Source organism: Pezoporus wallicus, unplaced genomic scaffold, assembly GCF_028554395.1.
Source record: "Pezoporus wallicus isolate ANWC-B61680 ecotype Strahan unplaced genomic scaffold, APGP_CSIRO_Pwel_v1 contig_6814, whole genome shotgun sequence".
In the NCBI taxonomy this organism is placed as follows: Eukaryota; Metazoa; Chordata; class Aves; order Psittaciformes; family Psittacidae; genus Pezoporus; species Pezoporus wallicus.
In genome coordinates this window covers 2,760,800-2,773,625 of record NW_026639755.1, presented here as the reverse complement: position 1 = coordinate 2,773,625, position 12,826 = coordinate 2,760,800, and the positions used below count along the sequence as shown (strand labels likewise).

The window sequence follows — 12,826 nt, the reverse complement described above, 5'->3', positions numbered from 1 at the left end:
AAAACACTTTTCTCATCATTAACATGGTCCTGGATGGACTATTAACAAATCAAGTTGAAATAGGATTAATGGCCTAATGAAAATAGTAGCCTTCTGCTGAGATTAAATGGGTAGGTGTTACCCAATTCAGACCAATTACTCTTACCCAAAGTTATTGTTGACACAACAAAAATTTGGATAGGACTTTTTGTTCATGTTCTCCTTCTGAGCAGAAAGGATTTAATTTAAGAAAAGCAGGGGTAACTTTGTTCTGCTTTAATAAACTGGGTTGAAACAGGGATTGAAATTACAAAGATTTTACTGGAGAGATGAAGGCAGCAATGTCATATGGCACCAACCAAAAAGGATGAGATCAGGGGGAAGGTATTTCCCAGAACATCTTAGTCCAGGGAAAGAGCATTTGCAAATTGTGAAGCTGGAAACATGATTAAATGTGGTGTTTGTGATGCCTACCAGTGAAGTTGCATCATCTTTAGGGGCAGATGGTGTTGGCAGAAGTTGGATGGTTTGGGCAGTGGTTCTTGGATCTGTAAGAGAAACTGAAGCGAATCAAGGGTGTAAATTGGTGAGGAACAGAGCTTGTGTTGTCCCTTGGGGTAGATGCTCAGCTGAGTTGTGGGAAGAAATTAGCAGGTGATTTAAATGAGGTGAAGCCCTGCCTTAATTATTTGCAGTTAGCTGGCAGAGCTGATGGGTAGTTCAGAAGGTTCTGGGTGTGGGGATAGTGGGGTAGGGCTTTGGTTGTATGGAAACTCTGCAGTTTGAGGATGGTAGACTATGGATCTGTGTGAGACTACAAATAGATTTGGAAATAAAGCTGTGTAGTCAATTGTATATGAAGTTGAAGAAAATTTGGCTAAAGGGTGCAACACAGCAGTGAGCAGGTAGGATTAATCTTTGGCGCATGAGTTGAGTTTGGTTTATCCAAATTCTGTCCTTGATTCCCCTGGGTTTTTTTGCAAGTGCAGGTTACCCTGTGTTCGAGGCTATGGCATGTTTGTGTTTTGCTGTCGTGTTCTTGCATATATTTGCAGGCTGAAAACTGTTAATCTCACAAGCACATACAGATTTGTTTGTGAAACTGTGCTTTTTGAGCAGATTAGAGTCTGAAGTGTGAAAATTCGTTCCTTCTCCCTCAATTTTCCTGCCAGTTGAACCAATTGTTCTCCATCTGTCCTTCTGTATTTTACTTCCACAGCAGCTGCTTTGTGAATCTTCTAGCCTGTGTCATCCTCTTGACTTTTTGTAGAATAAGGACCTTTTTAGAACAAAAAGAGAAGAGAGTCCAGGGCTTTGTTCTGAAAATGAACCTTTAGACAACAAATCTGAAAGAAATACAGTGCATAGGAGAAAGTTAAAATTAAGGAATTTGGGAATGTGGGAAAATGACAGGAAATACCATCTTTATGTGCTTCTTGTATTTGTCTTAGGTTCGTCAAAATGAAGAGAAGAACCATTCCACTGAAGAACTTAGCAAGGCTGAAATCCAGGAGGAGCTGAAAAAGGCTAATAGCCTTCCCAGTTTGATTCCTGGAATCAAAACAGCGGATAAAGACAAGCAACCCCGAGAAGGTTTCTTTCATTTTCTTGGGAGCTTATTTAATATTGCCGCAAGATCTTCTTTGGTAGAATCTAAACCCTCTACCTTCCAAGATGAACCCAACAGATGTGAAAAGGATTTACAGAACACAAATACCCTTCTGGAGGACGTGCAGGCAAAGAGCCCAAAAATTGAAGAGCCTATCTGTTCTACAGCTAGAATAAAAGAGGATTCTGTAAAAAAAGATGGTGCCATCTTAAATAATACTGGGAAGGATAGCTCACAGGATCTGCCAAGAGACTGGAAACAATCTGCAGCTGGAAGAAAGTAAGTTTCAGAATATTTAATATGTTGATATTTGTGCATGTGTGTGTGCACAGAGCTACTTTGACTAAGTTCTGCTGACTATATAATGAATGGCTGTCGTTTCTAAGGATGGTTGGGGTGTCCCTGGCTCAACTTTGTGCAAAGCTCTAGTAGCAGCTACCTTAAATAAATGAGGAAAAGTAGACTATATATATTATAACTTTAAAGGCTGTTTTCTAGAAGTCTGAGTGTGGATACATAACAGTGTAGATCTGTCAGTTAAGAGAGGGTAAAGTTAGGAATACATTTGGTATGGTAGATCTACTTAAAAAAACCCAAAACAAACGAACTATAAAGAGCTTATTTCCATCCGTATTGTGGGCTGAATAAACGTTTGAATGTTTGTCCTCTTTGTATCTGACTAGTTCAGTGGTTTTACTTCTACAAATAAGGTTTCCTTATTTTTAAATTAACTTTCCTGGGTTATTTGACTTGGTGATTTTTGCTTTTGTGTTTTGGTTCCCCCTGTTCTTTGGGGTTTCCCTGGAATGTAAAAAACGTTCTATAAAATACTCAATTAGCTTAAATGTGGAAGATCCTTAATGGTCCTGTAGTATTTCCAAAAAAGATTAAAAGAAAATAAAATGGTGCCAAAGGCACCAATGTGTGTTTGAGAGTAGAAAAATGAAAACATTGGCTGTGGTCCACACCATGTATTAAAAAAGTCTTTTTGACTGTGCCATAGACATAGGTAATAGTATTTAAAAACCATTTGTAGCTGTTGTGTTGAGTATTTGACTATATGTGCTGAACTCCAGTACAGCACAGCTTTGGAGTTAAGTGTGAATGTACACATACGATACCTGTCCAGTGTTTGGTAGGTGTGTAGATTATGGACTTGTTCACAGGCAGTGAATCTGTAAGTAATGTTTACTCAGATTTGTGATACTCCACAAGATATATATTTTAAATTTAAGCCAAAGGTAATAATTTGGGGTAACCATTAAGTCTATCACAATGCTCCCGCTTCCATTGCAGGATGGGAGGACGTACTGAGAAGAAACACCTCTTTTTTAACTTTTAAAGCTAATTCAAGTTGTGCTCAGTATCTGTGGCATGTGATGTGTTTAACCTCCATGTAGGAGGTCAGAGATTCCAAAACTAGCTGAATAATGAATTTCATTTCCATGTTGGGGAAGTCTGCAGCACTCTGTCTTTGTTCAGTACGCTCACAATTTGAGGCATCTTGTTGTTCACCTTTATATTATAAATGTAATGGCTAATCAGGATATGGATAGGGGTTGTGATGCCTCTTCAGGTAAGACTTTTTCCACCACCAGAATACAGTGCTGTTTGTAATTGATAGTAGCAATGGTTGTGTTCTCGTGAGTACTCTGGTTTAGTCTGTGACGTGTGGTTGCCTGGTTTTTATTGCAGATTCTTATCGTAGCAGCGCACATCTGACAGAATGCGGCAGCCCAGCACCACCACTTCACTGACTAATACAGAAGAAAATTTCTTGTTCTCTTAGTTGTTATCTGGAGAGGCCTGGGAGCATTGTGTTATTCAGCCTAGTTCCTGAACAAACTGTGTTTCTTCAAACTTGTTGCACAGGCTGGCTTCTTGCATCAGTCTTTTGCCTGCTATTTGCTGTTTTGGTAGCATGCTCTGGAAACTGGTATTCTTTTGCCTCACAGAGCTTAGTCAAAAAAGACAGTAGACATAAATTGATCTTTTTTATTTCATTCAATGTAGTTTCTTATGCATTGTATCTCAGCATTATTTCTGCTGTACTTTCTTCAACGCTTGGTCCTTTTCTCACTCTTGCCACCCACAGTTACTGATTGCATTATTCAGTTTGCAGTGGTAGTTTGTTCTCTATGCAGTTTCTTTTTTTTCCTTGCACTCTTTCCCAACAAAGTCAATCCTTTTATATGCTGTGCTCCTCTAACTTACCTAGAATTTCTCCTGTATTCAGACAAATATGAACCTTGGAGATTCAACTGAAGGGCCAGTATGTGGTGAACTAAACATGGCAGTTGGATCCCGCAGTAAGCGGATTGGTGGCAGTGATGGTCAACCCTGAGAAAGTCAGTCTTTCTCCTTTTGGTTTTTACCTTCAGTCCCCTAGCTGATGCAGTAAGGAGCTGATGCACACTTTGCTTCCAGGTAAAAATCTCTGATTGCTGATGGCTTTTCAAAGTGGACGCATGAGCTTTGTCTGACTTTCCCATTTCATTGATACCTCCAGGCCTGTGGATGGGAGCTGTGGAAGTGACAGAATGTTTGGGGATTTTTTTGCTGCTCTGTTCATTCGATACTGCTGCGTTTGAGATCTTGACTAGGAAACTGATAAGGTGCTGGATAAACTCTGCACAGATTAGAGGGTCAAGTGGTCTCAGTCTTCATTTGCTTCTTATGAATTCTTCTTTAGAACAGTGTGCATTAATAAGTTTGGCTTACAGACTTTGGAAGGTGTGAGTATTAACTTATTGAAGTGACCTTCTTGCTCTGTGCAAGCATTTTTGAGTTATTTTGTGTTTTTTTCAAAGTTGCAGCAGGCATTTTCATATTGGGTATATTTTGACATCGTCCTATATTGTTACATGACCTGTGCAAATCAGTGTAGATTTGTCTCAGTACAGATGACCTGTCTTATGGTCAGGCAAGCGTTATAAAAATCTGTGTTGCTGGCTTAGAGGTAGAGGAAAGTTGGTCTAGATACAGGACAGAGGTCTTCTGTGGAAAATTCTTATTTTAAAATGGAAGAAAATTTGTGGAGTTTTCATTGTAGCTGTTGTGAAATTGGCCAAGCAGTAAACCAGTCATTTTCCTTTTAGGCTCATGCTCAAAAGTACAGTGTACATCCTGCCCTGTCTGGCTGAGGATACAAGCAAGTTAATCTCAATGTAACTTTCATGTATGCTTTTCTCTGTCTGACTACACAGTGCGAACTGTGTTTCTGAAGCAGTTAGTAAAGCGAAATGAAATGACAGTGCAGAAGCAGAGGTTTGTGCTGTTGGCCTTTCTAAACATTTGAATAGAGGATAACTTTTTTCCTGTTACAGAAGTGATTATGCCATGTTCTTCTCTTTTAATGTTTCTTTTTAAATTATGCCATGTTTCTTCCTTTAAAAGTTAAAGGATGTAGAGCAGGTTTTTGTCTTCAGTACTAGCGAGCTTCCTCACAAAATATTAACTAACTGGTATCCGTTTAGCAGAGTTAAACTGTAAAAGTGCCCCCGATTGCTTACGGTTGGCTGGGTGGTTTTGTAGAAAGGACTAAGAAGTAGTTGGAAGTGGGTGCTAAAACCTTGCAAATAATTGGGGAGTAGAGTGTGGAAGCTGTAAAACAAAGGAACAGGAAGATCCATGGATACCATGAAGGGAAGGGATGATGCAAATATGGTCTTTTGCTAATCTCTTGACGACTGGGTCCCAAAAGATAGAAGAGACATGCTAGTGATCTGTGTAAATTCAAAGGCACTATTGATTTGACTGATTGTTATGTTAAACTACAATTTTAGCATTTAATGTAAAAGCAAATGGAAGCTGAGTTCTTTACAAATCCTGAAGACAACTGCGTTATTAATCTTACAACTGTTGCTGTTGTCGTGAGGAACATTTAAATTAATTGGTTAATTTAAACTACTGTCAAATATTTAATCGGAGGTTATGTGTGGTTAGGGAGGAGGTTGCAACAGTAAGTGTAAGAGGGACTGTTGTTAGATTGCATAACCTAACCCAAAACCAAACAACCTTCAGAACTAGACTATATAACAAATGGTCTCAGATGCCTCTACCCAGACAACTTCATTAACCTCATATCCTTAAAGCAAAACTTTGCAAAATACAGGGAAATCAGACTGCTCTGACCTGTAGGCTGAGGTTAATTTTGCCCTCAGTAGGAGGTTTGGCACTTGCTAAAGGCTCAAGTTTCCAGGCCTCGAGCCAAAGAAAGTGGAATTCATGAACTCAGTCAGTGGAGCACGTGTTTGTAAGGGACAAAATGTGGAGGTCACATTATTGCTCCATCACCCTGGCTAGTTGGCTCAGAGGTAATTGCACTTTAAGGGCTTCTGCACCTTAAATCCAGACAGTGGTAAGTGGTAAAGAAGAAGCACAGAGGACAGAACCATGATAAATATGGCTAAGTCTCTAGACAGCAACTACTGTGGACATAGTAATTGCAGCACTGAAGGTGGCTGAGGGTTGGGTTGGCTAATTCTTGAGTTACTACATCCGTTAGTCTTCCATTTGTCTGGGATGGTTGAAGATTTCATTGCACCTGGGAAGTGAAGCAAGAAATTGGGGTTGTGGTGTTCTAGAAAAGGTTAATGATGAAGAGGTGAGGTTGGTAAAATATAAGATACAGTTTGGAAGTGATGCTTAAAAAGCTGTGAGTGGAAAAGAAAAATGCAAAGTAAGGTATGTACTAAGCACAGAAAAATCTCTTGGGTAAGATGGCAACTTCTAAGTATAACAGGTCGCTGGGCAGAGGGTTAACTATGGAAATGAGAAGTTCATGTTCAGTTTTAGCCTTTGCATTCCTCCTTAATGATGTTAAAAGCCTGACTTCTCCCTTCTGTTACGAGCCTTGTGGACTTGGAAGTGAGAGAGAGCTCCCAACCCCACAACTGCAAGGATTTTCTAACTGTAGGTAGAAGATGTGAGGGGGTGATTTCAAAAACAAATGCTCCAAACAGAATGCTTTTACGCTGTGCCCTCCCAGGAGCCATGTCCTAGTAATAGTTAAGCGAAGTCATTGCAAATTCTTTAATTCAGGAAATTAAATAGATAGCCTTGAGGAGAGATCAATTTCTGACCATTTATAGTTCTCCTGTGTTATTGTCATTTTTTGTGAGGGGTTGTTTTGTTTTGAAAGTGTAGTAAGCCTGTTGCTGTATGTATAATTGCATGATATTTCCCATCTTGGCACTGTCAAAAAACCTGACCTTTTATTTTGCTCTGCTGTAAATATGTCTAGTAAAATCCTTCAGGTCTACATAATTCTGGTTAACATTTCTGTTTTGGAGGTTGTCATTCACCCTCGTGTTACTGGTCAGATGCAGGCTTGTGGTGATACACAAGATATGTACCCCTTTAGTTTGCCTGATGGATTGTGTATTGCGGTTTTGATTCAGTCAGTAGCAGCAGCATTCATCTTTCTCTACAGATGCCTTTGGCAGACAGTCAAGAGTAAGTGAGCAGAAAATAAATCACTTAATTCCAAGCCATGGTCTCACCAGGTAATTCCTGAGGAATAATGCAGAAGAGTGGGGAAGCTGCTGCTGCTGCTTTTGTTGAAATAATATCTGTCTTGTGGGCAGAGCTATGTCCTCCTCTGTAATTGCCTTCCCAGATCCTATTTTACATACAGGACCTGAACATTTAAAACCATAAGTGTACACAACAGCACAGCAGTGTCCATCCATCTTAGAGAGCATCTGTTGGGTGATGACAGTAAGAGGAAAACGAGCACTGTGTTGATTACTTCTATTATACTAATACCTGCATCAAGATTCACATTGTACAGGCAAATATGTGTAGTTATATAGTAATAAACAGCCCATCAGAAACAGGGGAGACGGCTGCTTCCCTTTGTAGTAAGAGGTTGCCTTGGTCGTGGCTCTGGAGAACACCAGGACAGCTGTGGACTCCAGGTAGTTGTTCCTACCTGTGCCCTGCATGCTTGTTTGGACCTAGATTGGATAGTTTTGGTTAGAATTCCCTGATGCAGTTTGCCACACAGACACATGAAGCAGCACAAGGAGGAGTGGGAGGCAGGGCTATGCATCTTGGGTTGGGGGAAATGGTGAGGGAGAAGGGAGGCATAGTAATTCATCTTCTGATAGCTTTCTGCTTCCTGCATTCAGAAACACACTGTGGAAGTGCAGTGTTGTTCAGTTCCTGATGCTCAGGCTGACAGGGAGTCATTGCTGAGTGTGACCTGCTGCCATTTCAGAGAGGTATGAACTATGTGGATAGCTCTACCCTTCTAGGACAGCCTGATACGACCCAAAATGGATTTAGAAGGCTGTCCTTGGGACAGCATCAGGATTATCTTGCCCCTTATTCTCTTGGTGAGCTGTGGAGGGAGGCCTCCAGCAGTGATTGCAGGGTTACTACCCAAACTCTCATGGATAGATTTAGCGTTAGGTCACTAAAGAAGAGGGCTTTGTTGTTCTTAAATATATTCTCCAGGCACATCTCTGTGCATATCTTGATTTGAGCAAGCTACCCTTTAACACTACTCGTAGACATTCAGATTCAGATGAGAGCCCAAGCCTATGTGGGTCAACTGAAAGATGCTATGCTGAGATTTTAGCGACCCATTCCAACAGTGGGGTGGGTGAATTTCAGGGCTCTGCTGCAGGAGAAATGCAGGTCCAAGCCTGCCTGCCAGAGAAGGGTACCTGCCCAGAGCTGGGATGTGGGCCAAAGGAAAGGTTCTTGTTGGCACCGAAGCAAAGATTTCTGTGTTCCTGAAGGATGAAAGGTTCAAGTTTAAGTAATTCATAACAGATGTGTGGTGCAAAATGAAGCTAAACTAATTAAGCTGAAAATTAATTTACTGGGTGGGTTTTTTCCACTGAACTTTTTTTAATAAGGTTGTTAAGCTGTGCACTGTATTCAATTAATAACAATTGTTTCTTAGAAACAGCATTTTCCAGTGTGATTTTTGAAGTTAAGGAGCTACCTGTAATGTAGTTGCTCAGGTGTCCTAGGCCTTTAACTTGGCAATAAGGGCTTAATCCTCATCCTTCATGAGGATCATCTCATCTTCATCGTCACTGTTGTTGGGGTGGCAAGTAGTGCCAGAGAGAGGGTCTGAAGCTCCCTTTAAGAGGGATTTCCTAGCTTTAATTCTTCATTACATATGAGGAGAAGTCAAGAGTAGTGGCTTAGTGGCTTTCTTCAGCCTTGAGAAGGTTAAAGGGAGACCTTGCTGCTGGCCTCAGTTCTCTTATGGAGGCCTTAGAGGAGATGGAGGCAGACTTCTCTGAGAGATGTGCAGTTGTGACAAGAGGCTGCAGGAACGTGGGATATTGGGAAATGTGGGTTTGCCATGAGGGTGGTCAAACCCTGTGGCATGTACACAGGGCTCCTGTCCCAAAGGCCCATCCTCAGAGTTGCTCAGAAGTGGTAGGACAAGGCCCTAAGCACCTTGATTTGATTGGCACGGCTTGGAACAAGAGTTGAATTGAAAAGTCTGACAATATCCTGCGGTCCTTTCCAGCCTGTATTACAACTGTATGCCCAAAGACATGGCCAACTTTCACAAGGCAGTGTTGTGCCATCCAGCCAGTGATTGTGATTTGGTTTTCGTTGGGATTTGAAGGGTCTTATAAACCCTCCTTTCATGTCAGTGTGAAGCAGCACAGGCATTGAAGAGGCAGAGCACAAGCATTTCAGGACCTGAATATCTGAGTGTAATAGAGGGGAAGGGAAAGGAGGGCTGAACTACATGGGGTGGAGGGGAGCAAGGTAGGTGTGCATGGATACTTCCCACAGCTATGGGGCAGAAAGCTTGGCTGCTGCTGGGCACTGGGGAAGATGACAGGTAAGCATCAGTGGTGATCCCAGGCTGGTGATGGTCTCACAGGTGTTTTGGGTCTGCCTTGTTCTGTGCATTGTTCCTTGAGACTCAAAGAGTAGCATTGCTTTCCAGACTTGGAAAACAATCAAGAAGTAGTACCATGAAGGGCAAAAGGAGGGAAGAGCATTCTTTCCAAGGATACAGAGACTACATTTGCTTTTATTAAAATCATCATTGACTCTTAATTGTGCATATGGAACATTAGCTTTGAAATTTCCTGCAGAATCAACTGTGTGCAAATCACTTTGTTCAACCCAACTTTTGACCTTTTGAAACATACATTGTAAAGTCCCAGGACAACAAAATATTTCAAGCTTCACATATAAATCACAAAGCTATCCCCTCTGGCTAAAAAAATAATCATTTTCTTTCCTCTAAGTTGTATATGGCAACTTTTCAGTTAGGTTTTTATGAAGATCTAATGTGTGTAGAAACCAGCTGGCCGACTAAGTTGGATTCCATCAGAAGGTTTTTCAGAATGGCTTTAAGACAGTTGTTTCCAGACAAAGGACCTTAAATAATTCAAGAAAGTTGTTAGTTAAATTTGCACTAGGAAAAAAGCTAAGTGGAAAAAATTAAAATAAACAATAGCATGATTTTGTAATAGTCAGGGAGGGATAGACTGGAACCACAAGAGCTGGACCAGTTTAGATCAGTGGCTTTCAGTCTGTAGCCTGCAGATCTGTCTTCTCTGGGAGATGCTTCTGAGGGATCAGCAAGGGGAGATTAGAGGAGATGGTCACACATGTGCTTGATAAAGCAGAGCACTGTTGGGCTGGGAGAAAACCCCTGGGAAAGTGAGGTATGAGGGGAAAATGGCTGTTGCATGTCTTGGGCACTGCTAAGCCTGAGTTAGAGAGCTTGGAGCTAAGCAGTGATGCTGGTCCAAAGGACTTTCTGGTGTGGATGCCATGCTGTGCAAATGGCCTGGGGATCTGAGATGCTGTACCCATGTAGTGCTGTACCATGCTGTATGATATTCCTTCATCTTTTTGAAAATAGGTCTAGAGATGTCTGCTTTCCACGTTATTGTATGGTACAAAATGATACCAAGATTGGAGGGGTCACCGTCTTGATGACATACACTTGAAAAAGATGCTTACAGTGTAGTCTTTATGGATACACTGAGATGAGGCATTCAAGGTAGTAGGTTTCCTCCTGCTTCAGGGCTTCAAAACCAGCAAGGTTGTTTTATAATGATTGTTATGTGTATATTATTAACTAATGCCACTTTTTGGACAAGTTATTAAAGATGTCTCCCATATGACATGTCAGAAGATGTTCACCTCTTCTTGAGTTAGCCCCTCTTGAACTTTCTATTTCTCTTTAAAAATAGAAGAAAGCTCTACAAGCACCAACTTTTGACAAATTTAATGTAACTCATGTTGACATCCTCTCTTGTTGCTGTCAAACAATCTTTTGTAAAACTGAATTAAGGCTTTATAGGGAATTGAATAGCTTCTTGTGAAGAATGGAAAGAAGGAATCTCCCAGTATTTGAAATATGTGACAGAATACACAGTGGGTTCTGTGTATAATCAGGCTTTCATCTGTATCCTCATATGAGTTGAAAAAAAAACTTTGGAAAGGGTTTTTAAGGTAGGTTCTGAACTGACATGTTCATTTGATGATCAGAAATGAATTACTTTAAATGTCTATCAGTTTCTAGTGACACTTTCAAAAGATCTTGTGACACGGGCTCCTTCTAAATGTATTTCATAAGGCTTTCAGCTGAATTGCTGCTGCTGCATAGGAATGTGGGTTTTCAGTTTTTAAATGTCTTGTTGTGTTCAAATTGAACGTCCATCTGTGTGCTCTAAAAGTAAATGCATTAGGACTAAAAGATCTGGTGGCAAGAAGCAAGTTTGGTATCAAAGGTCAGTTGCCATGTCTGTGGAAGAAAAGGTTGGTTCCTTTTCAAACCAGCAACTGTTGAGTAGCTCTTGGTAGAAGCAAGTCTGCAAGAAAGCAGAGCTGTGTGTTAGGAGATGCTGGCAGAGGCCAGCTACAGAATGAGGTTCTGCAGCTGAAGTGGTCCTGTAACCAGTGCTAATCAGGATTGGGTTTCTGCACAGAGCTCCGTAGGGCAGGTTGCTTTCAGTTGTGCTCAGACTTGAAAGTGATCAATTTGAGCATAAAATTCCCTCAGATGACAGCAAAAAGAATTGGGACAAATGATGAAGGGAGCCACACAGGGGCAAAAAGAAAATTCTGAGGATGTTTGTTTTACATGACCATGTGTAATAAATGGTGTCATGGTTTGTTGGGGTCTCATCAACGTAGATACAGTACCCCATCTTTCTGGCTTTTTCTTGTCATCCCTGTATAGACAGTCTTCTGTAAAGTTAATCTATTCAATCCATTTCTGAATGCTTTGGATTTGAGAATTGCTGAGTTCATGGTAGAAATTCGAAGGCAAAGTTGGGTATGGGAGACAAACTGAAGACTTTCTTATCACATGTTTATAGATGAATTCTGAATTCTTACCTCTGCGTCTCAGACAAAATATCAACCATGAAATGAAAAATATGCAGTAAAAGTTAACTGTCTTCAAGTCGTTTACTCAAAATAGTGCCTTGGTTTTGGTGGAAATGGCTTGGGAGACATGCTGGTGATGCATGACTTTCTGTTTCCTCTATATTAGCAAGGTATATTAAACTATACTCTATATTGAGATTCTGCTAAAGCCTTCATAAGAGATTACAATGAGTTTAACCTCAAGACAAACTTAATTTTTGTGTTATCACAATGTCTAAGTTCCAATATTTGTGTATTATGGCATCCTGAATATACCTAGCAATGCTAAATATGCGTATAAATGACTTTATATCTCTGTTTGAGTGCTTATGGATATGAATAATTTCCCTTTTAGTTCACTTGTGCTCTTTGCATGCGCGAATACTGCACAAACAGGGAATTTACTTGTGATTTTAAATCATACTAAGCTCCCTCTTCAAAATAACATTGAATTAAGAATCTGGACCTCTAAAACCTTACCCAAAAAGAGATTCTCTTTCAGATTGGAAAATCCACTCCATTTTTATATTCTTCTGTATGTGTTGAGAGAATACATGCTCCGAATCCATACAGATAATATTTGAAGTTACAGCTACTCAATGGTAATTTAATTTGCTGTTCTGTTTTCCTTAGTGAATCTGTGTTCTATTTATCACTTAAATTATTTATCCTCAACTCAAGAGCTGTACTAACTTCTCAGTAAATGTGAACCAAGCAAAGAGCTTTTAAAAATGCCATTAAGATATCTTTTACCCATTGCAATGCTTTTGTATTAGAAAACAAAATCTTGGCTAACTCTTCTCTTTAAGGAGGCCCTTCTGAAAGGAGAATGGCAATTTCGGAGACAGGTGAATGGCCGCTTCC

The 12,826-nt window shown here is 40.4% G+C and overlaps 1 protein-coding gene across 1 annotated transcript in view; it reads left to right on the top strand.

Annotated features, from left to right (window-relative positions):
- The window catches only part of CRYBG3 (crystallin beta-gamma domain containing 3), an 88,644-nt gene that overhangs the window by 25,990 nt on the left and 49,828 nt on the right, over positions 1 to 12,826 (top strand). Inside the window, exon 3 of the mRNA XM_057415954.1 lies at positions 1,431 to 1,867. Coding sequence (XP_057271937.1) covers positions 1,431 to 1,867 — 437 coding nt within the window. The remainder of the gene's footprint in view (positions 1 to 1,430; positions 1,868 to 12,826) is intronic.